Here is a 26,998-nt window from a genome sequence, read left to right as displayed (position 1 = left end):
CCGTCTACACCACACCACAGCTTCCATGTGCCTTTTGGTCCTCTTACGTCATTACTTATTTCTGGACTAGGTAAATCCTTCTGTATGTCAGTCAAACTGCCACTCACAGTTTAGACAGAGTTTGAATCCACTAGCCAGCTAGTAAATCCAAGGCAAACTTGATGCCATTGAAATGCCATGGCTTTCTGCAATATTCCAGTCATTCATTGATGACCAGTGTTTGAATACTAGTTCTATTTCTAGTGAAAGTGACGAACTGACACCGAATCAAAATGACATCCTCATGCTACAGAGTAAGAAGCGCCATTACGACCAGGAAGTGGAGAACCTGGAGAGACAGCAGAAGCAGACCATCGAGAGGCTGGAGCAGGAGCACACCAACCGGCTGAGGGACGAGGCCAAGCGCATCAAGGCCGAGCAGGACAAGGAGCTGTCCAAGTTCCAGAACATGCTCAAGAACCGCAAGAAAGAGGTAAGGAAGTAGAGGGCAGTGTGTTAGTGTAGCACGGTATACCCAATCTTTGGTACTTTTTCTATACTAGAACATGAAAAATGGTTCAGTACTTTCGGTTCTTCTGTCAAATGTGTTTCACGTCGTTTACTGATTGAGAGAGGATCAAGTCTGTCTATCAGCACAGCCGGTCCACTTATAGCGCGAGAGCACCGTGCCTGCTTCACTTACCCATTGCTAGCTGTAGCCTGTCCTGAGGAACCGCTGCTCACACTGGGAGTCTGGGCTGCATCATGTTAGCTCCCCTCTCATACTGGCTCTAGTCTGTCCTGAAGAACCACTGCTCACACTGGGAGTCTGGGCTGCATCATGTTATCTCTCCTCAAATGCTGCACAGAAGTTAACACACTTGAATAATGCAACACAGCACGTAGAAATTGTGCAACTGTTAATTACTGTCCGCAAAACAATGTTCATTACAGGCTAGAACACTTTACAATGTAATAAGATAACTTTTTAGCTTCCAGCTTTGTAGGCTAACTTTCCTTGCTAGCTTACAGCTGAAGTTAACATCAATTGCCTACCCTAGTACTTTGTTTGTGATAATAATGCAAACCATAATGCAAAATATGCTGATTTCAAAGCTGATTGTCACCAAAAACCATACAGTCATTGCCAACATTTTTATTAATTCACTTGGTCTCCCTCGCCTCAGGTCTCTCCTGTCTCTGCCACTGTGGTTGAATGACATCATTAAGTGTTAAAAACCCACTGCATACTTTTATAAAATAAGATATTGCTTCTTCTATGCAAATGTTGTTGATCAGTACAATAAAACAAGGCCACAAATGGAAGGGCAATGGATTGTTTTTCATCTGTTACCACATTAAATCAGCCAAAACAAGCATGCACACACTCCCAGGGCCAGATTTAATACAGGTGCTTACAGGGGCTGAATCCTCGGAGCCCAAGCACATAATGGGCCCAAAAGGCAGAGCCATTTTTTAAAATATAAAGGGGGGGGGCTATGATTTCTTAATCCGGCCCTGCACACTCCTATTGAATATGCATTCATCTGTATTGTGAATAGGGCTAGGCTACATCTTGATTTACCATTCAAATAAATGACTCCCATTATGTTATGTATTTTGATTAGTAAAAACGAAGTAAAATTGCATGATTGTATAATTGCTTCATTAACACATACATGGCTATCTGGAGCAAGTGCCATTCTGTACATTTGGCCAATGTGCCTTTTTTAGCCGTGGTATCGTTTTGATATTGAGTATAGTGATGGTATCAAGTAGCATGATACTAATCCTGGTATCGTTATCAAAGTCACATTTTTGGTATCATGACAACAATAGTGTGTGTGTGTGGTATGTGAATGTTGTAACTGATGCTGTAAAGGTGTGGCTGTGTGTGTGCTTGCGGTGTACAGTACATTTGTGGGAAAGAAACATGTTGATCCGTCTTAGATTAGGCTAAGCAGCGATTGGACCCTCTTCGACTGTCTGTGATTTGCAGGATTGTTTTCACTACATTGTCTTGCTGTTACATTTTATATTTTAGTAATTTAGCAGACTCTCTTATCCAGAGCAACTTACAGTCACCTTAAGATAGGTTGGTGAGAATATCACCGTTGTCACCACATATCACCGTTGTCGCAAGTACATTTTCCCTCAGTAAAGAAGCTATCAGCAAAGTCAGTGCTGGTAGAAAAAGACGACAAGGAATAGTTGTCTTTTCAACAACAACAAAACTTATTGAAAGACAAAAATATACTAAGCTACTCTTGCAGAGATGAGTTGTTTTCCCAGACTATCGATGAGCTCTGTTGAACTGGATCACTAAAAGTGGTTTTAATATGCATGATGTACTGTTGAACTGGATCACTAAGAGTCGTTTTAAAATGCATGATGTACTGTTGAACTGGATCGCTAAAAGTGGTTTTAATATGCATGATGTACTGTTGAACTGGATCACTAAAAGTGGTTTTAATATGCATGATGTACTGTTGAACTGGATCACTAAAAGTGGTTTTAAAATGCATGATGTACTGTTGAACTGGATCACTAAGAGTGGTTTTAATATGCATGATGTACTGTTGAACTGGATCACTAAAAGAGGTTTTAATATGCATGTATTGGTGACTTCATTACACAAGAAATTCAGAGAACTAGACTTATTTTCAATATCTTACATTTCACAGGGTAGTTAAATCCAGCTGACAAAGATTATATATTCTCAATCTTGTTTGGAAGGGTTTCCCTTGTTTAGCATTGACAGTCATGTGAATGTTTAGATGTTTATCCATGTGCACCCCAGTTCGTCCTCAGTATTAATCCCATAGTGTGCCATCGTAATAGGATAGCCCAATCTACACGACAATCCCATGCCTATTTATAGCAGCTAGCGTTTTACTGACACACCTGTGGTTACAGTAGATCTCTCTCATAGGGTTTATATAACCTGTGTCTAAATCAGTCTGAAACTGTCACTTCTCGTCACCTGATCCCAGATCTGTAGCCTATGTGCTGAATCCAAATGGTTCTGACTAGGCTATCGTCAGAGATGTTGGCTTATGCAGCGCATACATACAAATCTGGCATCAGGCTACTTCTCATAGACTTTGGCTAATGAGTTGAATCACAAATCCATATCAATGCCTTGTTGTTGTGTCTGTGTTGTTTCTGATGTCACTGTCGTGTGTTTGTTTGTGGGCTGCCTCATGCCATAGTTCAAACAGGAAATGCGACTCACGCCCAGACACAAGAGAAAGGCTATCGTGAAAAGGAAAAAAAAGGATATAATCACGACTCCATGTGAAGAGGTAGTTTGTTGTGGAAAACGTCTGGTGTAGCTTTCCTACTTGGACTGTCCCTTCAATGTCAGTCTACAATTCTTCCGTTGACTGCTTTCAAGATCACTGTCATTTAGCCCCTTTGGGAATTTTTGGGCTAGTCTTTTTTCCAAAACTTGTCTTTTGTGAGGTTGGTTTTTGGTCCAAAATAGAGTTTGTGTATGTATTATTCTACAGTAGATAATTTAATTCGAAACATGAATCAAGTAGGCTTACAGTATCTTCCAGCACAAGTTACAGTATAGTCCAACACTATTGATGTGTTTTCTAACAATCCACCCATCTGTGAATCACAGTGGAACACATTGCCTGTATAGTACGGGGGTGTAACAGTGTGTCAGTGTAATGGTTAACTTAGCCAGCAATGTTTATGGATGAGTGGCTGATGATTAGTAGCGTACAATCTGTTCTGGTCTACAATGTGTGGCCCAGGTTACTGTGCTGTATGGAGCATGAGTGCCAGTCTGCTTGTCCACTATTGCCAACTCCTTTTCCCTTACGGTCATACATGATAAGGAGTGTTGGCAGTAATGCAACAGACAGACTGGCGTTCAGGCTACATGTTATGATTTAGTAGCGTATAGGTCTAATCTGTTGTGATCTACAGGGAGTGGCCCAGGGCATGATTCAATCTTTTCAGTTGTCCTCCTGCACTCTCTTCAACGCCCCCATGCAGGATGTAAGTTGTAAGATCCCCCCCCCCCTTGGTTTGAAATGTGTCCTCTTCTTGCTCTCTCACATGGCAGTAGATTCACTCACTGACTTTGAGACGGCAGTGTTTATATTGGTGCGTGTGTGTGAGTGGAGTACTTTGTGGGCGTTCTCCTTTCCTTAACACCTGGACTGATCAACATGTGGAGGGCTGGTTTAAAGGGAATGCAGCAGTATTCTATTTTGGGATTTGGCCGACACATTTCTATAGAGGAAATGTCATCAACCCTAAACTTAGCAGTTCAAGTTCAATCAACCTGGAACTTGCAATGAAAAAACAACATTCACAGTGCATTACCCATAAACGAATCAAGTCCGCCAGTCGACGTCCGGTGTTCTACGTTTTCGATGACCCAGCACATCTAGTCCGTCTAGCCTACGTCCTGTCGCCACATTGTTGCCAGCTTCCACAGTGTGGTCCATTAACTCAAGCCATATATATCCCCAGGTAAACTATATATTTTTTATTTTTATGGAAACCATAGTCCAGACCCCATACAGAAGGGTTGGTCTGATTACGCGTCTGTCCTGATTGGGGGGTAACATCAACAAGCTAGACCTGTCTGCCAGCTTCAATACTCTACGGTGACTCTCTCTCGTGCTGTTGGAGTCGACTGGGGGAACTAGAGCAGTTGAGGTGAGGTGAAGACAGTCATTCCAAATTGACGGACAGACACGTGTTGTTTGGCATCGTCAGCCTGTGGTTTTTGTTTGCCGTGCTATTACGGTTGGCTTGAATCTCTATTCTGTTCATCTCTTAAACTGTACCGACACAGTTCTCTTCTGGTGTTTCTTAATTTACTCAAATGACATTGTAGGCCTGGTTTTAGGGCTGTATTGGCAATCTGAGTAAGTGTAACAACTCATCGACTAACTAAGAAATGACACAGTGTCCTGTGACTCCTGGTGTGTTTTGGTTCTGTGAATTTGGTCTCAGTTGACCTACTAATGGCCTTGTCATTTGACTAATATCACTCTCTTTCTCTCTTCTTCTGTCTGGATCACACAGTGTATAGCAGAGGTACTCAACTCCTACCCTAAGAGGTCCAGAGCCTGCTGGTTTTCTGTTCTACCCGATAATGAATTGCAAACACCTGGTGTCCCAGATCTAAATAACTACTCAATTAGAGGGGAACAATGAAGAAAAAAATGCAGTGGGACTGGCTTGGAAGTCCAGAGTTGAGTTTGAGGGGCATATAGAGATACTTTACTTATCCAGTTGTCTTTCCCTCTTCTTCCTCAGGAGCAGGAGTTCCTGCAGAAACAGCAGCAGGAGCTAGACTGTGCCCTGAAGAAGATCATCCAGCAACACAAACATGAGCTGGCCACCATCGAGAGAGACTGTCTCAACCACAAACAACAGCTCCTCAGAGGTGAAGATGCATCTCTCTGTGTGATACGTAAACTATAGATAGGTACTCAGTCATAGCACCTTTCAGCGGGGAGAAACCTGTCTTAACCACAAACAGAAGATGCATAGCTCTGTGTGAGATGCAAGTAGCACAGATGCATATTGCAGTAGGATAGATACACTGCCTTACAAAGATCATAGTTACCACATAGAAACAGTCTACCCTAGCCACTATCACCAGCATAGTTAAAGGAAATACAGTAAACCTTACTGTTTGTGTGTGAGATGGAAACCGTAAACCCACAGTGACACAGTATATAACTTAAAACAGAAGCTCTACAGAGTTCAACCTAAGGCCCCGTCCGGCCTTGACTCTAATTGAGCAATAAGGCACGAGTAGGTGTGGTTTATGGCCAATATTAAGCACGACGCGACACGGAGTGCCTGGATCCAACCCGTAGCCGTGGTTTATTGGCCATATACCACAAACCCTGAGCTGCCTTATTGCTATTATAAACTGGTTACCAATGTAATTAGAACAGTAAAAATACATGTTTTGTCATACCCGTGGTATATACCACGGCTTTCAGACAATCAGCATTCAGGGTCCGAACCACCCAGTTTATAATACCTTATAATAGCCTACTAACCCTGCCTGGTCAGATTCCAATCATCCCATACACATCAGCTTATAGAAATAGCTCCACAGATAGGTTCACAAGCTGTAGGCCTTGATGACTTGCTGATTGAATGGTATGAACCATGTTCGAAAGGGAAAGAAAATGAACGTCTGAAGGAAGTGTCTCACAAACACATTCCAAGCTAACCAGTTAGTCAAATCTAGTGACATGGTTTTTGGGTGCCAAGATTCATCAACATCAAATACAAAGGAATACAGATGAAAGATCTGATTACAATGGTGGGGTATTGTATCTAATAATAATATGCTGAACTTCCGTGTAATGCAGTGTTTTCTTGTACTGAGTTTCCTTGTACTGGTGGTCCTTGCAGCACGGGAAGCAGCAATGTGGGAGCTGGAAGAGCGTCACCTACAGGAGAAACACCAGTTGTTTAAACAACAGCTGAAAGACCAGTACTTCATGCAGAGACACCAGCTGCTTAAGAGACACGAGAAGGTACAGTAAGGCTTCCAGATAGGCAAACAACAGCTGATTCAGGATCAGATCTCATAAGCCTAGTCCTGAACAGAACCATTAGGAGCAAAATAGCTGAACAGGTTGGGGGATAGAGTGAGGCATAATTCTGAATGACTACAAGTTTTGACTCAACATCTTAAATCAGATTGGAAATATGCCTGGGTATATCTGTTTCTGCATTCAACAATGATGCATCATTGTTTTTCTAAATGCGGACTGAGTAACGTTGTGACAACTAAATGGCTAACACTCTGGCAACTAGTCTAATATCTCAAATATCTCATTTCTATGGAAGCTAATGATGTATTTCTGCCCACCTCCCCTCCCTCCCCCTCTCTCTCCCTCCTTCCCTCTCTTCCTCCCTCTCCCTCTTTCCCTCCCTCCCTTTTTCCCTCTCTCTCCCTTCCTCCCTCTCTCCCTCTCTCTCTTCCTCTCCCTCTCTTTCCCTCTCTCTCTTCCTCTCCCTCTCTTTCCCTCTCTCTCTTCCTCTCCCTCTCTTTCCCTCTCTCTCTTCCTCTCCCTCTCTTTTCCTCTCTCTCCCCTCTCTCCCTTCCTCTCCTTCTCTTCCTCCCTCTCTCTCCCTCCCTCTCTCTCTGTAGGAGATGGAGCAGATGCAGCGCTACAACCAGCGTCTGATTGAGGAGATGAAGAACAGGCAGACACAGGAGAGGGCCCGCTTACCCAAGATCCAGCGCAGCGAGGCCAAGACGCGCATGGCCATGTTCAAGAAGAGCCTCCGAATCACTGGGGGCCCCATCACACCTGAGCAGGAGAGGGAGAAGGTCAAACAGGTGAGAGATAATGGTCAAAAAACACATAGCTGAGAATGGAAACCTATGTATTTAGATGTTATTTTCAAAGTATAGTCAAATCAAATCAAATTTTATTGGACACACACATATTTAGCAGACGTTATTGCGGGTGTAGCGAAATGCTTGTGTTCCTAGCTCCGACGGAGCAGTAGTATCTGACAATTCACAACAATACACACACATCTAAAAGTAAAAGTGTGGAATTAGGACGAGCAATGTTGGAGTGGCATTGAATAAATACAGTAGCATAGAATACACTGTATACATATGTGATGAGTGAAGCAGTATGTAAACATTATTAAAGTGACTAGTGTTCCATTATTAAAGTGGCCAGTGATTCCATGTCTATGTATATAGGGCAGCAGCCTCTTTGATGCCGGGTTGAGTAACCAGGTGGTAGCCAGCTAGTGATGGCTATTTAACAGTCTGATGGCCTTGAGATAGAAGCTGTTTTTCAGTCTCTCGGTCCCAGCTTTGATGCACCTGTACTGACCTCGCCTTCTGAATGATAGCGGGGTGAACAGGCCGTGGCTCGGGTTGGTAAATGTATGTCCTTGGTGATCTTTTTTGGCCTTCCTGTGACCTCTGGTGGTGTAGGTGTCCTGGAAGGCAGGTAGTTTGCCCCCGGTGATGTGTTGGGCAGGCCGTACCACCCTCTGGAGAGCCCTGCGTTTGCGGGCGGTGCAGTTTCCGTACCAGGCGGTGATACAGCCCGACAGGATGCTCTCAATTGTTTATCTGTAAAAGTTTGTGAGGATCTTAGGGGCCAAGCCAATTTTTTTCAGCCTCCTGAGGTTGAAGTGGCTCTGTTGTGCCTTCTTCTTGGACCATTTTAGATTGTCAGTGATGTTTACGCCGAGGAACTTGAAGCTTTCCACCTTCTCCACTGCGGTTCTGTCTGTGGATAGGGGTGTGCTTCCTCTGCTGTTTCCTGAAGTCAATGATCAGCTCCTTTTTGTTTTGTTGACGTTGAGGGAGAGGTTATTTTCCTGGCACCACTCCACCAGGGTCCTCACCTCCTCTCTGTAGGCTTTCTTGTCATTGTTGGTAATCAGGCCTACTACTGTTGTCATCTGCAAACTTGATGATTGAGTTGGAGGTGTGCGTGGCCACGCAGTCATGGGTGAACAAGGAGTACAGGAGGGGGCTAAGCACGCCCCTGTGTTTTTTCCTACCTTCACCACCTGGGGGCATCCCGTCAGGAAGTCCAGGACCCAGTTGCACAGGGCAGGGTTCAGACCCAGGGCCACAGGCTTAATGATGAGCTTGAAGGGTACTATGGTGTTGAAGGCTGAGCTATAGTCAATGAACTGCATTCTTACATAGGTATTCCTCTTGTCCAGATGGGATAGGGCAGTGTGCTGTTTCGATGGCGATTGCATCATCTGTGGATCTATTGGGGCGGTATGCAAATAGAAGTGGTTCTAGTGTGTCAGGTAAGGTAGAGGTGATATGATCCTTAACTAGCCTCTCAAAGGACTTCATGATGACAGAAGTGAGTGCTACGGGGCGATAGTCATTTAGTTCAGTTATCTTTTCTTTCTTGGGTACAGGGACAATGGTGGACATCTTGAAGCAAGTGGGGACAGCAGACTGGGATAGGGAGAGATTGAATATGTCCGTAAACACTCCAGCCAGCTGGTCTGCACATACTTTGAGGACGCGGCTAGGGATGCCGTCTGAGTCGGCAGTCTTGTGATGGTTAACACGCTTAAATGTTTTACTCACGTCGGACACGGAGAACGAGAGCCCACAGTCCTTGGGAGCGGGCCGCGTCAGTGGCACTGTGTTTTCCTCAAAGCGGGCAAAGAAGGTGTTTAGCTTGTCCGGGAGCAAGACGTCCGGTGTCCGTGATGTGGCTGGTTTTCGCTTTGTAATCCGTGATTGTCTGTAGACCCTGCCACATACTTCTCGTGTATGAGCAGTTGAATTGCGACTCCACTTTATCTCTGTACTGATGTTTTGCTTGTTTGATTGCCTTATGAAGGGAATAACTACACTGTTTCTATTTGACCATATTCCCAGTCACCTTGCCATGGTTAAATGTGGTGGTTCGCGCTTTCAGTTTTGCGCCAATGCTGCCAGCTAATGAGGGATTATAAACATTGCTTTCAGTGGAGAAAGAGGTAAAGTCTCAGAGCTTGTTGATCCAAGTCAAAGGGACTTTCCCAGCCACTGAAGGATTTAGTTGGATTTACAGTACTTTAGGCAATGCTAGGTCAAGCTTGAGACTCCCAGTGCAAATTAAGCATGTATCAAGTTCCAACTGTTATTGGGCCTATTTTAATACTCGTGTGAGTTGAATAACTGAGATGTTTCTGTGTGTTTGACAGTTTGCAGCCCAGGAGGAGAAGAGGCAGAAGAATGAGAGGCTCCACCAGCACCAGAAACATGAGAACCAGATGAGAGACCTGCAACTGCAGTGTGACGCCAACATCAGGGAGCTGCAGCAGTTACAGGTACACTCTCAGAAATAAAGGTGTAGATTTGTTCCTAAAGGGGTACAACTTCTTGTCACTGGGGTGGTACCCTGTAAGGTCCTCCTTTTGTACTTTTAGATATGGGTACATATTTGTACCCAAGTTCATACCTCAGATAGTACCTTTCTCCACAGGTACAAAAGCATGCTTTGTTCCGTTACAGTATATAGTACCATCACAGTGACAAAGCCATTTGATTCCTTGTAAGTGGCAAGAATGGACCTCTACCATAGACCACTTAAACTTGTACAATTTTCCCACTCACGGGTGGCCAAAAATAACTATCTGAAAGCCACTCCCCCCGTGCCAAGCCTCCAATACAATTTCCCAATTTGCCTTTTTGATTGAATTGTAGAGTTACCACCCATGACTGTATTTGTTAGTAACAGAAACATTGTTGTTAAATTCTTTCATTTTCAGTCATGTGGTCTTCACCAAGTGAGTTCCTAAGCAAATATTACCATTAAAATTAAACTCTTTATGACAATACATTACATATCTTATGAGGCCTTATTTTGAAGCCTTACTCTAATACAGTGGCATGAAACTCATGGTTTATAGGCTAAATCAGGCCTGCTTGCAAAGTTCTGGTAACATACCCAAGATTCTGGGAATTTTGGGATATTCTGGTTGAGCATTTCCTCCTTATTCCCTCCTGTTTCCAGGAATCTTCCGACTGTGATTTCTAGAAACCTGGGAAATTTACCATAATTTTGCAAGTCTACCTGCAAGTCATTTTATGCTGGTTTGCAAAGTGATTTGTAATTCCTATTGGAATCCAGACAGAGTTAGGATATCCAACTGTTGGAAATGTATTCACCTGCAACATGCATTCTTAATGACTGCCAGAGTTAGGAACATTTTGAGGAGACTACCTAAGTCTTTTAAATTGGAACAACCATTTCAGTAATGGGAGAAATAAGTCGAACGAACTGATTGGATTAGTTTAGAAACATTTATGTTATTTATCTTTGTGTAGCATATGATTAATCAATCAATGTACATGCAAAAACACATATTAAAAACAATTCTTAAAAAATCTACCTCTAGTAGAGCATGCTGGGAAATATGAAGATAATAATTATGGTACAAATGTGCCTTTTTGGGATACCACCCCAGTGACAAAGTCATTAGTTATTTTTAGGTGACAAGTTAGCATTGTATGGTGGGTATTGAGGGTAAACAAAATACATTTGTCACCTGGGAAATTAACCTTCACATTACTCCTTTTTTGAGTGTGATGATTGTACCTTTTTATATTCATAATAGGGGTTGCAAAAATGTACCATTATACTCTTTCTCTGCACATGTACCCTAAAAGGTACGAAACAGTATCATGTGAGATCATTATGTTTACCTCTGAAGCTACATTATGCGTATTTTGATATTTTTGTACTCCAGGGAACAATACCGTACCCTTATTTCTAAGAGTGTATAGTATAACATATATAGCATGCGCACGCACACATGCATATCAGGGATTCTGTAATTGCACAAGGTGCAATAGAAAACACACACACACACACTTTGATTCATCCGTGATTCAGTACAGCGTGTAACACCCAATGTGTGGGTTGTGTGTTTCAGAACGAGAAGTGCCACATCCTGATAGAGCACGAGACCCAGAAGCTGAAGGAGCTGGATGAGGAGCACAGCCAGGAGCTGAAGGAGTGGAGGGAGAAACTACGACCCAGGAAGAAGGTAACCGTTACACCAGTTAACCCTTGACAGGAAATTATTTCTCTTTCTATTGAATATTTGGCACATATTTTGTTTCGGAGATGGAGATACTTGTAGTTGAAACATATGGTAGCAGGTAGGGTGGGAGGTAGCCAAACGGTTCGAGTGTTGCGCCAGTAACCGAAATCCGCTAGTTTGAATCCCGGAGCTGACAAGGTGAAACACTTGTCCACGTGTCCTTGAGCAAGACACTTAACCCTAATTGCTCCGCTGATAATGCCTGACCCTGACCCCACTCTCTGACGGTGTCTCAGGGGGAATCTCAGGGCGATATGTAAAAAACAAATGCGTATCTGGTACATGTGTAAAACAGTACAAATATAAGCAGCATCCAAATTATTATTATGTAATCTCTTGCTTGTGATCCGCTCACCAACCATTTGTCTGTTGTTCTTAGGCTCTGGAGGAAGAGTTTGCTAGGAAGCTTCAGGAGCAGGAGGTCTTCTTTAAGATGAGTGGAGAGTCAGAGTGCCTTAACCCCTCAGCCCAGAGCCGCATCTCCAAGTTCTACCCCATCCCCAGTGTCCACTCCACTGGCTTCTAGGGGTTAACCCATTCATGTCACTAAGGATGGACATAAACATATATCCACACCCACATATTGAAGGCACACACAATTAATATATAAACACACTCCGGATGGATACACACACACATACAAATAGACTGGTGAGCACGCACACACACACACACAGACAGACAGACAGACTAATAAAACTGAGCCTCTGCTGCCTTGCCCCATCTCCACTGATGACAATCAGGGGGACGAAGGGGTGATATCTTCGAGGGGGGTGTGTACCCCTCTATCGGTTTCTGGACGAGGATGGGACAGTAGCCCTCAAGCTACAGACTGTGTTAATCATGAAGACCTTTTTAATGGTGATCTGTTATATATAATTTACCCCTTTTTCATTGTATAGGGTCGTGTTCAGTCGGGCACACCATAGCAAGAATTAGAATTTGTGTTTTTAGTACCTCCCCGTTTCAATCCATTTCAAATCATTTTCCACTGACTGAAAAAAAAAAAAAAGTTTTATTTCTTATAGCTTCCTCTTTTGAAATTAGTTACGAAGGAGATTCTTGACATTATGCATTTTCAAATTTGATATTTTGGCACTCTGTTCCTCAAATCCTTGCCTCCAAGTCACTAAAGTGTCTCAGGCAGATTTAATTTTTCATTGCTGATTCTTTTTCATTTGTGAATATTTTTTTTCTTTCTTGAAGAATCTAGTGCCTGTATACTTTTATTTCAATGGACTGGCTTTTCAAATTTAAGCTTCCTCTGAAAAAAAAACTATTGCTGCTCGATTTTTATACCATTAGTTATTTGCACTAAATCAGGCCTGCCCAACCCTCTTCCTGTAGATCTCCAGTCCTGTAGGTTTTCAGTCCAACCCTAATTAAGCATATCTGATTCAGCTAGTTAAGGTCTTGTTGAGCAGCTAATTAGTAGAATCAGGTGTGTTAAATTAGGGTTGGACTGAAAACCCACAGGATGGTAGAGCTCCAGGAAGAGGGTTGGGTAGCCCTGCACTAAATAAAAAGGATGAAGTAACATTTTGTACCACTGAAGTCCAATATAAGGAACTTATATATTCAATATCTATGGTGATGTTTGAGAGAGCTAATTATATGATAAGAATGTACTTTTGGTAAAGGATGAACAGCACATTTTTTTATAATGAATCTTGACAAAGGCACGATATATTTTATATGCAATCACACATATCTTAACAAGATATTGAATTTAGTTTCCAATGGACTTGGGAGTGACTGCCTGAAGTTGTGCATGGATTTCGATACAAGCTTGACTTCTTATGTTATAATTATGGTAATTTTTTGGAGCTTATTAATAACAGTTTGGGATTTATATCTTTATGTCAGAAATGGTTCCTTTCTTCTAGCCTGGAATCCAAACTGAATCACTACTTTCACTTTTTTTTTTTTTTTTCAACATTTGTGAAAAGGTTGAGATTCCCAGGCTAGTATCTTTCTTCAGGTTTCATGAGCATGCCTTTCATCTTCAGCACAACTCTTGAGATTTGTTTCTCTCTTTTTGTAATTTGGCGTAGTCGATGAGTGGCCATTTTGTTTTAGCATATCAAGGAGGGGGTATTAAAATTATGTTTTTTTATGTATCCAGACAGAGACAAGGTTTTCACTGTGGTTGCTCAAATGGCGTTGTTATATAATTCGATAGAAATCTGTGAGGTCCTATATGAAGGTCTGTTTTGTTAGAATTTCATGCAAATGTTTGATATGTCTATTGTTTATAAAATTGCCTCCCATTAATAAGGTATTATTACATTACCATATTCATCAGTTGACCTGCATGGCTTTTGGGTTTGTTTGTAAGGAAATTATGATACTGTTTTATTGTCATTCATACTAGCTAATAGCCTTAGTGTTTTCAACAAAATGTATGAAGATACGGTATTCATGTTGTGGCTCTCTGTGTAGTTATTTTAATCAGACTTAGTCCCGCCCCAAGTGATCTTTATATTCGTATAGTCAAATGTTTTGTTCGTTACTTATTTAATCTAAGGATAATGAATATGACGTTATCATGAGTTTAACAGTTTTGATAACATTTTCAGAACTACAGTTTTAGCTTATTTTATCATAGATATGCATGATTTACTCTAAAGTGGTGGTAGCTTATAACCTTCAATACAGTTTAAAATCATTTGTTAAAAAGGAACTGTTGGACCTGACCGGTTTAGGCCATCATGACTTCTGATTGGTCCATTTGTCATCTCACCTTTTTTTGATTGGCTGCAGGAACAACAATCAGTCGATGCTATTTTATAATTGGTCTGTAATAGTGGCAAACAAAAACAAAACATCATACACAATGAAGGAGTGCTGTGCACCTTACACAAAATGAAGATACTCTGCCAGTAGTTATTTATGTGAAAATGTATCTTTACTACAGTATAGTATTGTAGTTTCCTCAATTGTCAAATAGTTCATTTAAAGTCAGAAATTTAAGCTGAATTGAAAATATAATTAAATACCAATCATGTCAATATGTGTTATGTTATTAGTGTCATGATTTCCTTCTGATTTTTCAAATTGTATCATGATTGATTTCAGAATGTTGTTTGAAATTGAACAACCATGAAAAAATAATGTGCATTTTTAAGACAAGTTTACATTATAGTTTATAGAATGCCTATGTACTGTAGATTTGCATTGTTCTGTAAATAAACAATTTCCTCTATACAATATCGTGTACCTGTTTGTTTCTTCAGTGAGTCTATAACAACAATGTGAACCTTACGTTCCACTTTGATTAAATAACTTAAACAAAGCTTTATTTTTATAAAGTGATACCAGTACATTCAAAGGAGAGTTTGACAATGGTTTTAGTTTCGTTCGATATGAAATGTTTTTCCTCAAGTACAATAACGATAATAGTACAAAAGCTATTGAATAAAAATAGCACACCCTGTTCTATTTTTCAACACATAGTCAAACTATTCCTGCTATCAACATGCAAGGAGGTGAATTACTCCAGATCAAACACTATAGTAAAAATAGATCATAAAGACATCTTTGACACAACACAATACATCAGCGCATGGAATACTGTCCTATTCAACAGTTTCTCCTATAGAAAACGATATATTTACATCAGTAATGTCTCCAAGGCATTAGGCCCCAGAATGTATGCTCATGAGTCATGACATATTTCATAGGACTTTCATTCACCTTTAATGAGTATTTATCAATCATTTGTTTCTCAAACACCAACATTCCTCTTTCTTCTGTTGGTCACAAGTGTGTATTCTCCTGTGGAAAAATTTAAAATCTTAATGAAACCATATCTCTTTTGCACAACTAGGTCAAATCAACACATCATGCATCGCAGGGACACTTGTATTGATGGTACTATCATGATAGAATTACATATAGTATCCCTAGAATGGATCCTACTGTAGCATCATGCTTAAGTATGTTGGTAAGGTTGAATAGGTTCTCTGTGATAATCATGATGTACCTTTCTCCCCCTTTCCCCCCCTTTTCCACTCCAGACCAGGGAGGCCTGTCCTTCCTGGGATGCCATCCAGTCCTAGTTTACCAGAATTCAGAGTGAAAGTGTCACAATGGGACTGATTTTATGACTTTGTCTCGCCTGAGTAGCTTAAAACTTCTTGGTGACGGGGCAGTATTCGGAAATTCAGATGAATAACGTGCCCAAATTAAACTGCCTGCTACTCGGGCCCAGAAGATAGGATATGCATATTATTAGTAGATTTGGATAGAAAACACTCAGAAGTTTCTAAAATTGTTTGAATGATCTCTGTGAGTATAACAGAACTCATATGGCAGGCAAAAACCTGAGAAAGAATCCAACCAGGAAGTGGTTTGTAGTTTTTCAAGTGATTGCCTATCCAAACTACAGTGTCTGTGGGGTCATTTTGCACTTCCTAAGGCTTCCACTAGATGTCAACAGTCTTTAGAACCTTGTTTCATGCTACTGGGGAGAGAATAAGAGCTGTGGACTGCCTGAGACCAATGAGTTGTTTACTGCGCGGTCACGCAGGTGCGCCGTTCCTTCTTTTTCCTCTGTAATGAATACGCTATTGTCCGGTTGGAATATTATCGAAGATTTATTTAAAAAAGACCCTAAGGATTGATTGTAAACATCTTTTTGACTTTTCGTCTTGGGTTTTGCGCTCGCGCATTATGCCTTTGGAATAGTGATCTGAACACGCGAACAAAACGGAAGTATTTGGACATAAATATGGAGTTTATCGAACAAAACGAACATTTCTTGTGGAAGTGGGAGTCCTGGGAGTGCATTCCGACGAAGATCAGCAAAGGTAAGTGAAGATTTATAATACTATTTCTGAGTTTTGTTGACTCCAGAACTTGGCGGGTAACTGTATAGCTTGCTTTGATGGCTGAGCTCTGTACTCAGAATATTGAACAATGTGCTTTTGCCATAAAGCTATTTTGAAATTTAACACAGCAGTTGCATTAAGGAGAAGTGTATCTATAATTCTTTCAATAACTGTTGTAAATTTTATCAACGTTTATGATGAGTATTTTTGTAAATTGATGTGCTCATTCACCAGAAGTTTTGGGAGGCAAAACATCACGCGCCAATGTAAAATGGGGTTTTTGGATATAAATATGAACTTTATCAAACAAACATACATGTATTGTGTAACATTGAGTCCTGGGAGTGTCATCTGATGAAGATCATCAAAGGATAGTGATTCATTTTAGCTGTATTTCTGGTTTTTGTGACGCCTTTCCTTGCTTGGAAAATGGCTGTGTGGTTTTTCTTGTCTCGGCGCTGTCCTAACATAATCTAATGTTATGCTTTCGCCGTAATGCCTTTTTGAAATCGGACAATGTGGTTGGATTAACGAGAAGTGTATCTTTAAAATGGGATATAATAGTTGTATGTTTGAGAAATTTGGATTATGAGATTTTTGTTGTTTTGAATTTGCCGCCCTGCTATTTCACTGGCTGTTGACTAGTGTGTCCTGCGGGTGGGACGCTAGTGTCCCACATGTCCCAGAGAGGTTTTAATACAAGGGTTTACAAAGATCTGGAAAATAATCAAGAGTGCAACTCTAAAGATTTAAAAAGCATAATGGTTCAAAATGTACCTCTCTCGCCTTTGTGACCTGTATGTCCTATGTCCCCTTTCTGTCCTGGCCTTCCAGGGGGTCCCACAATGTTTCCATGGGCTATGGAGGATACATAAGGTTATTTCATATAAAGTTAAAGCTGCAATCAGCATTTTGGCGAAGCCCCACCAATGTTCAATCGTGACAAATTGGAACTGTTCTTAATTAAAATGTATAATGTGAAATAAAGTACCAGTCAAAGGTTTGGACACACCTACTCATTCAAGGGTTTTTCTTTATTTGTACTATTTTCTACATTGTAGAATAATAGTGAAGACATCAAAACTATGAAATTACACATGTAGTGTACTGTAGTAAACAAAAAAAAGTGTTATTTATTTTATATTTGAGATTCTTCAAATAACCATCCTTTGCCTTGATGACAGCTTGACACACTCTAGGCATTCTCTCAACCAGCTTCACGAGGGAGTCACCTGGAATGTATTTCAATTAATTGGTGTGCCTTGTTAAAAGTTAATTTGTGTAATTTCTTTCCTTCTTAATGTGTTTGACTCAATCAGTTGTGTTGTGACAAGGTAGGGGTGGTATACAGAAGATAGCCCTATTTGGTAAAAGACCAAGTCCATATTATGTCAACAGCTCACATAAGCAAAGAGAAATGACTGTCCATCATTGCTTTAACACATGAAGGTCAGTCAATCCGGAAAATTTCAAGAACTTTGAAAGTTTCTTCAAGTGCAGTCGCAAAAAGCATCTAGTGCTATGATGAAACTGCCTCTCATGAGGACCGCCACAGGAAAGGAAGACCCAGAGATACCTCTGCTGCAGAAGACAAGTTCATTAGAGTTAACAGCCTCGGAAATCTGCAATTAACTGCACCTCTGATTGCTGCCCAAATAAATGCTTCAAGTAACAGACACATCTCAACATCAACTGTTCAGAGGAGACTGCGTGAATCAGTCCTTCATGGTGAAATTGCTGCAAAGAAACCAATACTAAAGGATACCAATAAGAAGAAGAGACTTGCTTGGGCCAAGAAACACGAGCGATGGACATTATACCGGTGGAAATATGTCCTTTGGTCTGATGAGTCCAAATTTGCGATTTTTGGTTCCAAACGCTGTGTCTTTGTGAGATGAACAATAAGTGAACGGATGATCTCCGCATGTGTGGTTCCCACCGTGAAGAATGGAAAAGTAGGTGTGATGGTGTGGGGTTGCTTTGCTGGTGACACTGTCTGTGATTTATTTAGAATTCAAGGCACACTCAACCAGCATGGCTACCACATCATTCTGCAGCGATACCCCATCCTATCTGGATTGTGTTTAGTGGGACTATCATTTGTTTTTCAACAGGACAATGACCCAAAACACACCTCCAGGCTGTCTAAGGGCTATTTGACTAAGAAGGAGAGTGATGGAGTGCTGCATCAGATGACCTGGACTCCACAATCACCCGTCCTCAACCCAATTGAGATGGTTTGGGATGAGATGGACTGCAGAGTTGAGGAAAAGCAGCCAAGTGCTCAGCATATGTGGGAACTCCTTCAAGACTGTTGGAAAAGCATTCCAGGTGAAGCTGGTTGAGAGAATGCCAAGAGTGTGCAAAGCTGTCATCAAGGCATAAGGTGGCTACTTTCAAGAATCTAAAATATATTTTGATTTGTTTAACACTTTTTTGGTTACTACATGATTTCATATGTGTTATTTCATCGTTTTGATGTCTTCACTATTATTCTACAGTGTAGAAAATAGTAAAAATAAAGAAAAACCCTTAGGCGTGTAGGTGTGTCTAAACCTTTGACTGGTACTGTACGTTAATGAATTGCATTTATACTGTATTATTGTCACCTCTGATGTATTCCATAAGGTCAGTGACGTTACAATGGGAACCAAACACACGGCTGAATCCTGGCGCACCAGGAGGGCCAGGGGGTCCTGGGGGTCCTTGAACAACCTGTGACTTCTCCAGCTGAGACCGGTTCTCAACCACGTCCCTCAACAGACCATGGTCTACGGGATGGGAAACAATCAAGATCAGAAATAGCGTATGCATTTACATCCAATGACCAGCAAAAGTAGGACTCTTAATTCATTGTCGATGGTCACTATTTTTACTTATCAACATGTGTGTCCCATTGGCATAGAAATTTAATTACTAGAACTGGCATCCCAATTCAAGTCAATGTGCCATTCCTTTGATCCATTGTCAATGGAAACAAATAAGCTTTGAAGAATTGCATTTAAATGTTGTTAAATGTGTCTAGCTCTGAAAAGCACATTGTAGCACTGCGATGACAGTATTGGATATTCAGTTTCACTTACACTTGATGTAGTCAGTCACTCGAACCGCTATATTGGAAAAGTCTGTCTCAGTCTCAGCCAGCCTTCTTCCCTCGCTGTTCCTGTGGTCGAAGGCGTGGCTGTACCCAGAGTTACCCTGCTCTCCCTTGTGTCCCTGGGGTCCAGGGGGACCTGGGGGGCCTGGGGGCCCAAACATTCGCCCTCTTAGACCACCTGGTGAGGATAATACAATATGCCAGTTACACCCACTGATACCCACTGATCTGGGGCAGTAACTCAATGCCAAGGGTAAATTATTGCTTTGAAATGAATGGGAGTCTGTAAAATCCCCTATCAATGTCTATTTTTCTTTTTAATAAGTAACCTTTTTATCATGGGAAGGACATCCATGAAGTGATGTAATTAGGGTAACCTATTGTACAGGCTCAATGCATTTCAAGTAATCTATTAACTTTTATTTCCTGGTTTTAGACCTACAGGGTGGATAATGGAAAACAAAGAATTTCTGTACTGTTGTAACTCTAGGAGTCTTTGGATAGTATTGTAATACCATATCATTATCCACTTAGTAGAAAAGCATTTATGAAACCCTTATTGATTTTACCATACTCACTCTGTATGTAGTCCTTGACCTCCTCCAGCCTGTATCCAGAGCCGCTGTAGGGGGCCTGTCCTGAAGGACCGGTGGGACCTTGAGGGCCAGCAGGGCCTGGGACACCAGGTGGACCCGGAGGCCCCTGAGCGCCCAAGGCACCTCTGTATTCAGAATCTAGAAAGGATAGGCAGAACTGACATCAGTCAAACTGTTAATAGGAATAAATATACAGACTGTCCAGTAAGTCATTCTGGCTCTAGACCTACAGTGCATTCGAAAAGTATTCAGATCCCTTGACTTTGTTACGTTATAGTCTTATTCTAAAATGGATTAAATATTAAAAAAAATCTCATCAATCTACACACAATACCCCACAATGACAATGAGAACAGATTTTTAAAAATGTGTGCAAATTTATTACAAATATAAAAAACAGAAATACCTTATTTACATACAGTAAGTATTCAGACCCTTTGCTGTGAGACTCGAAATTGAGCTCAGGTTTATGCTGTTTCCATTGATCATCCTTGAGATATTTCTACAACTTAATTGAGGTCCACCTGTGGTAAATTCAATTGATTGGACATGATTTGGAAAGGCACACACCTGTCTAAATAAGGTGTCACAATTGACAGTGCATGTCAGAGCAAAAACCAAGCCATGAGGTCAAAGGAATTGTCTGTAAAGCTCAGAGACAGGATTGTGTCGAGGCACAGATCTGGGGAACGGTAAAAAAAATTCTGCAGCATTGAAGGTCCCCAAGAACACAGTGGCCTCCATCGTTCTAAAATGGAAGAAGTTAGAACCACCAAGACTCTTCCTACAGCTGGCCGCACAGCCAAACTGAGCAATCAGGGGAGAAGGGCCTTGGTCAGGGATGTGACCAAGAACCCAATGGCCACTCTGACGGACCTCCAGAGTTCCTCTGTGGAGATGAGAGAACCTTCCAGAAGGACTGAGGAGTGACTTCCAGAACGATCTCTGCAGCACTGCACCAATCAGGCCTTTATGGTAGAGTGGCCAGACGGAAGTCACTCCTCAGTAAAAGGCACATGACAGCCCGCTTGGAGTTTGCCAAAGGGCACCTAAAGGACTCTCAGACCATGAGAAACAAGATCCTCTAGTTTGATGAAATCAAGATTGAACTCTTTGGCCTGAATGCCAAGAGTCACATCTGGAGGAAACCTGGCACCATGGTACTGGCAACATCATGTTGTGGGTATGTTTTTCAATGGCAGGGACAGGGAGGCTAGTCAGGGTCAAGGGAAAGAACGGAGCAAAGTACAGAAATATCATTGGGGCGGCAGGCAGCTTAGAGGTTAAAACCTTCTCCAGGACCTCAGACTGGGGTGAAGGTTCACCTTCCAACAGGACAACAACCCTAAGCACGCAGCCAAGACAACGCAGGAGTGGTTTTGGGACAAGTCTCTGAATGTCCTGGAGTGGCCCAGCCAGAGCTTGGGCTTGAACCCAATTGAACATCTTTGGAGAGACCTGAAAATTGCTGTGCAGCTCTGCTCCCCATCCAACCTGACAGAGCTTGAGAGGATCTGCAGAGAAGAAAGGGAGAAACTTCCCAAATAAAGGTGTGTCAAGCTTGGGGTGGCAGATAGCCTAGTGGTTAGAGCGTTGGACTAGTAACCGGAAGGTTGCAAGATCAAATCCCTGAGCTGACAAGGTAAACATATGTTGTTCTACCCCTGAACAAGGCAGTTAACCCACTGTTCCTAGGCTGTCATTGAAAATAAGAATTTGTTCTTAACTCACTTGCCTAGTTAAATAAAGGTAAAATAAATACCCAAGAAGACTTGAGCCTGTAGTCGCTACCAAAGGTGCTTCAACAAAGTATGAGTAAAGGTTCTGAATACTTATGTAAATGTGATATTTCAGGTTTTTATTTGTAATAAATTAGCAAAAATGTCGAAACTATTTTTTCTTTGTCATTATGGGGTATTGTGTGTAGATTGATGATGGAAAAAAATCTATTTAATCCATTTTAGAATAAGGCTGTAACGTAACAAAATGTGGAAAAAGTCACGGGGTCTGAATACTTTCTGAATGCACTGTATGATAGATGATTGGAATATAATGTGTAGCCAAAACCGTGTCCTTTAGCTCTTGCGGAAAAGAACGTGCTAAACGCTAATGTTAGTATAAAGTCCGTAGTCAGAGCTAGGGTTGCAAAATTCCAGGAACTTTCAATACCTTTCCTGGTTTTTCCAATATCCCGGTTGGAGGACTCCGGATTTCCTGCTACTCCATTCTGATTACGGAAATCCTCCAGCCCGGATTTTGGGGAAAAAATGGACTTTATTGGAAGTTCCCAGGATTTTGGAACTCTAGTCAGAGTTCTTACTTTGCAGAAGTTAAGAGATGTCACTGTAGGACCCAGGTAGGCCTGGTGAGCCGGGAGGTCCAGGGGGTACGAGCATGCCCACCATACCCTGCTCTGATGCCATAACCAATCCCAATCCTGAATTCTTATCACGTGACTATTTTAAATCAATTGAACTACTTACCAAGATCCATCTGTAGGTCCCGGCCAACCATTTGGGAAACACTTGCACACACTATGGTTAAAGAAGCTAATGGTGTGTGTATGAATCTAAATGTGAATCTGACATGGCTGTGTCAGTGATTCCTTACCATTCATTAGAGTGAGGACTCGTCCAGCCACCTCATGGGTATTAAAGCCATAGCCACCTCTCCATGGGATCCCTGGGATGCCAGGAGGTCCAGCAGGGCCAGGAGGACCGATGACGTAGCGTCGCACTTCCTCCCCTGAGAGAGGTACGGATCAGGCAAGGGCACTTCATTGACTGTCCCATGACACAATGTTATCTCTTTTTTCCATCCCGATTATCAACATTTGTGCTCAAACAACTGACTTACTCTGTAGAAGGCTGATGATGTCATCTAGCGATGTACTGCCTCCACCGGGAGCGCCAGGCGGGCCTGGAGGTCCAGGCACCCCACTAGCAATACCTCCACCTGAAATGTCAACAGAAGTATTAGATCCAGGTAAACATACAATATGATATACTTCATATATGTAATGCTTTTGATAAGATGTTGGTTTGTCTGGACTCACTCTGAATGTACGCAATGACGCGACTAGCAAGATCGTCCACTGACTCCACTGATCCGCCACCAGGGGGCCCCGGTACACCCGGAGGACCCGGAGGACCCGACATGTACTCCCTGACACCATCACCTCCATGAAGGACAACACAATACACAAGTTACTGCACTGCTAAACAGTAGCGTAGAAAAGGTTTTAGATCATGAGACACCATTTTAGTTAGCCTCATCTATGCAAACAACAACTAAATCATGTTTTGTTGACCATATGGTCCCATGGAGGTCACGTATGCTATCAAATTTTGTAACGGTCTTTGGATGGACATAGCTTAGCCCCACTCCTTTTCATTGGAGGTAAGAAGAAAGATCAGATCATCTCACTCACTCTTGAGGTATTCTGTGATGTATTGAAGAATGTCCGGTGTTCCAGACCCAGACCCAGGTGGCCCATCATGGCCGGGGGCCCCGGGAGGTCCAGGTGGACCTGGTGCTCCAGGGGAACTCCTGGATGATCCACCACTGGAGTAGCCAGGGATTCCTGGAGCACCTGGAACTCCAGCCTCACCTAATAAAGATATAAGTAGGCTTAACTTACACAAATTATCCATATTGAGTGATAAACATTGTTAAAGTGATGCTCCAGAGTTTTTGTATAATTTTAGCCAGTAGATTTGAAAATAGTGCTCATAAACCAAAACAGGTCCCAGTTTTAATTATTTTTGCAATTCGTATATGTTACGAATGTATAAGTGCTTAATAAGATCCCAGACTGCATCTTTAAAGGGGTGTAAGGGTGTACCTTTTGGACCCTGTTGCCCCTCGGGGCCCTCTGGACCTTGGGGCCCTGGAAGTCCACTGTCCCCTTCTGGTCCTGGACCTCCAGGTCGTCCCTGGGGTCCAGGGAAACCTGTGGAGAAAACAATACAATGAACAATACAACATATACCCAAAAGGATCAAGTAAATTCAGAAGTAAATGTTGGTTGTAACCCAAGCCACAAGTGTAGGCTTGAATGTTTAACTATGCTTCTGATAAATATTTGATCCACCCACCGACACCGGGATCTCCGGGAACTCCTGGTAAACCGGGCTGACCTGGGTCACCTGAAACATAGATCAAATTGCGTTAAGGTTGACATTTTAAGTCTATCACTAAGTCTGCCATGTAAATAATATGTGACTGAACCAGTTCATAGCCTACTATGACATCAATCCAGCCCTTTGGCATGGACATGCCTTTAAAATTGCTTACCTTGGTAACCCTGGGGTCCTGGTTTGCATTAGGAAACAATAAAATGATTTACAAGATGAGTGCACATAACTTCTGTTTCGACCTAATTGACTATGATAAAAACACAAATGGTATAGACAGTGAATTGGACTCCTCTGTACCTGGTGATCCCGGAAGACCAGTTGGGCCAGCAGGTCCTGGGGGCCCAGCGAAGAAGGTTCCTGAAAGACAACACAGCGTTACACTTCACCACTACATTGCGTTACATTACGTGACCTTCCATATCATACCATACCACATGGGGCGGCAGATAGCCTAGTGGTTAGAGTGTTGGACTAGTAACCAAAAGGTTGCAAGATTGAATCCCCGAGCTGAAAAGGTAAACATCTGTCGTTCTTCCCCTGAACAAGGCAGTTTACCCACTGTTCCTAGGCCGTCATTGAAAATAAGAATTTGTTCTTAACTGACTTGCCTGGTTAAATAAAGGTAAAATATATACTGATTGACATCTTTGACAGTAGAGTGATTGTGTTGAGGTATTAGTATGGAGAGTGTAGTGTAGGTTTGGGCCACCTACCTGAGTTGGGCACGAAGCTACCTGGCTCTCCCTTATCTCCTCGGGGGCCGGGCACACCAACACCTGTGGTTTAGTTGAAATTCATCAAAATGGTTTGAAGAGTAACTTACAATTCTTACAATAGCTTAATTATTTTACAATATCATTTCAATATAATATTGTACATTCTTCTCAGGTTATGGCTTACCTGGTACACCTGGCTCTCCTTGAGGACCTTCAGGACCTGGGGGACCCTTACCTGGTACACCTGGCTCTCCTTGAGGACCTTCAGGACCTGGGGGACCCTTACCTGGTACACCGGCTCTCCTTGAGGACCTTCAGGACCTGGGGGACCGTTACCTGGTACACCTGGTACACCTGGCTCTCCTTGAGGACCTTCAGGACCTGGAGGACCCTTACCTGGTACACCTGGCTCTCCTTGAGGACCTTCAGGACCTGGGGGACCCTTACCTGAGAAGGAATAAGGTATGAATTTGCTTTTTAAAAAGAACAGAATCCATAAGAAAAAGGGATCAGAACAAAATAAAATAAAACAGCTATACATCCAAAAATACATTGAAGTCCTAAAGTGCATGGAGAATGAACCACATGGCTTACCTAGAAGACCCTGGGGACCTGGTTCTCCTGGGGGCCCTGGAGGGCCAGGTGGGCCAGGAAGACTAGCCACAGGTGCACGTCCTGTTGTAAGGGGTAAGGTAAGTTTAGAGGTAATAAGAAAGTCCTATACTATAACGAGTCTAAAACAAGAACATATTTTCACAAGTCAGGTAGTTACAAGCCGTCTGGAAGAATTCATTGATATGAGCCAAACATACTCACTCTCTGTGGTTTCCACAGTCTGTACAGTAATGCCAGGCTTTCCCTGGTCTCCCTTCTCTCCTTCCTCTCCCTTTTCTCCCCTGGGACCTATAGAGACAAAGACAATGAACAATCAAAGGGAAAGTACGTACAGTATGTGGACCCTGATGTCTCATTGGATATCTGTGAAATAGGTCTTACCAGGCGTTCCAGGAAGACCAGCAGGGCCAACAGGACCTGAGGAGACACAACAGAAGCACTGAGCACAAATCGTATTGTACTTCAATGGAAAGTCTATGAGGAACTTCATAAAGATCTCCAACATCTAGATCTTCATCCAAATCTGGTCAAGGCGATACAGTGTTTACTCAAACTGTAGAACAACGTCTTAGAACATTTTAAGAATGCAGAGCTTCAGTACCAACCTGAGAGTCCAGGGGATCCGGAAACACCAGCGGGTCCAGGGCTGCCTGGAGGTCCAGGGATGGCAACCGAACTGGAACCAGCTGGAATTCAAACAGGAGATTGACCAATGACCATCCATTACTTAAGGACATGTGATGCTGTTCTACTGTGGACACTGTACTATAAAGTAATCTCAAGAAATATTTACAGCTGTAGATGTAGAGTGCCTATCCACCAGTGTAACGATGTCTCTAATTCGCCTTGTCGTTTCCTCTTACTTACCTTTGATGATTCTACCAGGTTCTCCAGCTTCGCCTAGAAGATAATATGATGATAGATTGAATGAAATCATAATCCTGTTTGACTAAAGATATAGAGGAAGTATGTAATAGGTACATTACCTTTACCTCCAGGCTGACCAGGATTACCTGGTATACCTATACAGGGTAGAGGGGGAGGGTTACAAAAATGGTATAGCCTACTGTACAATATTTGAGAAACCATGTATCTGAAATGTAAATCAAGGAATGATTTTGCATCAAAGAGTCATACCTGGTGGACCTTGAAGCCCGGGAATGCCTACAGCGGAAGCAAGTGGAAAATGTATGTTATTGAAATGTAAATAGTGAATACTAAGCATTGATTGATGGATGGATGGATATATCGATTAATAAATTGATTAATTGATTGATTGTACCTGGGAGGCCTGAATCTCCTGGAGGTCCTGCTGGTCCTCTGGGACCTGGCAACCCATCCAATCCCTTGTCACCTGGAATGATAAAGGTATTAACTATCCTGTAAAAATCTAAAAGTTGTTATATGGACAACTCGATTT

General features: G+C 42.1%; 2 protein-coding genes across 7 annotated transcripts in view; one reads left to right on the top strand and one right to left on the bottom strand.

The window, feature by feature from the left end:
- LOC106564696 (serine/threonine-protein kinase 10) overlaps positions 1-14,793 on the top strand; it is a 32,793-nt gene extending 18,000 nt beyond the window's left edge. The window contains exons 12-20 of one of the 4 annotated variants that reach the window (XM_014130958.2): positions 293-472; positions 3,192-3,284; positions 3,922-3,993; positions 5,269-5,398; positions 6,388-6,512; positions 7,133-7,324; positions 9,679-9,804; positions 11,413-11,526; positions 11,963-14,793. In XM_014130958.2, coding sequence (XP_013986433.2) covers positions 293-472; positions 3,192-3,284; positions 3,922-3,993; positions 5,269-5,398; positions 6,388-6,512; positions 7,133-7,324; positions 9,679-9,804; positions 11,413-11,526; positions 11,963-12,109 — 1,179 coding nt within the window. In that variant the 3' untranslated portion in view covers positions 12,110-14,793. The remainder of the gene's footprint in view (positions 1-292; positions 473-3,191; positions 3,285-3,921; positions 3,994-5,268; positions 5,399-6,387; positions 6,513-7,132; positions 7,325-9,678; positions 9,805-11,412; positions 11,527-11,962) is intronic. The other 3 variants (XM_045691187.1, XM_045691186.1, XM_014130959.2) reach the window with 3 other exon arrangements.
- Positions 14,794-14,855: 62 nt separating this feature from the next.
- The window catches only part of LOC106564695 (collagen alpha-1(XVII) chain), a 29,127-nt gene continuing 16,984 nt past the window's right edge, over positions 14,856-26,998 (bottom strand). The window contains exons 29-51 of one of the 3 annotated variants that reach the window (XM_045691184.1): positions 26,861-26,932; positions 26,716-26,742; positions 26,565-26,600; positions 26,446-26,478; positions 26,184-26,264; positions 25,960-25,995; positions 25,780-25,866; positions 25,558-25,638; positions 25,148-25,249; positions 24,961-25,023; positions 24,545-24,604; positions 24,405-24,422; positions 24,206-24,256; positions 23,953-24,060; positions 23,539-23,718; positions 23,164-23,286; positions 22,965-23,063; positions 22,719-22,853; positions 20,091-20,246; positions 19,499-19,690; positions 19,025-19,186; positions 17,193-17,273; positions 14,856-15,360 (exon numbers count right to left, since the gene is read on the bottom strand). In XM_045691184.1, the coding sequence (XP_045547140.1) occupies positions 15,311-15,360; positions 17,193-17,273; positions 19,025-19,186; positions 19,499-19,690; positions 20,091-20,246; positions 22,719-22,853; positions 22,965-23,063; positions 23,164-23,286; positions 23,539-23,718; positions 23,953-24,060; positions 24,206-24,256; positions 24,405-24,422; positions 24,545-24,604; positions 24,961-25,023; positions 25,148-25,249; positions 25,558-25,638; positions 25,780-25,866; positions 25,960-25,995; positions 26,184-26,264; positions 26,446-26,478; positions 26,565-26,600; positions 26,716-26,742; positions 26,861-26,932 (2,033 nt within the window). In that variant the 3' untranslated portion in view covers positions 14,856-15,310. Of the gene's footprint in view, positions 15,361-15,384; positions 15,641-17,192; positions 17,274-19,024; positions 19,187-19,498; positions 19,691-20,090; positions 20,247-22,718; positions 22,854-22,964; positions 23,064-23,163; positions 23,287-23,538; positions 23,719-23,952; positions 24,061-24,205; positions 24,257-24,404; positions 24,423-24,544; positions 24,605-24,960; positions 25,024-25,147; positions 25,250-25,359; positions 25,411-25,557; positions 25,639-25,779; positions 25,867-25,959; positions 25,996-26,183; positions 26,265-26,445; positions 26,479-26,564; positions 26,601-26,715; positions 26,743-26,860; positions 26,933-26,998 lie in introns of those variants that run through there. The other 2 variants (XM_045691185.1, XM_045691183.1) reach the window with 2 other exon arrangements.

This window comes from Salmo salar, chromosome ssa12, assembly GCF_905237065.1.
Source record: "Salmo salar chromosome ssa12, Ssal_v3.1, whole genome shotgun sequence".
In the NCBI taxonomy this organism is placed as follows: Eukaryota; Metazoa; Chordata; class Actinopteri; order Salmoniformes; family Salmonidae; genus Salmo; species Salmo salar.
Note: the sequence above shows the minus strand (reverse complement) of the source record. Positions and strands in the feature narration are given on the sequence as shown.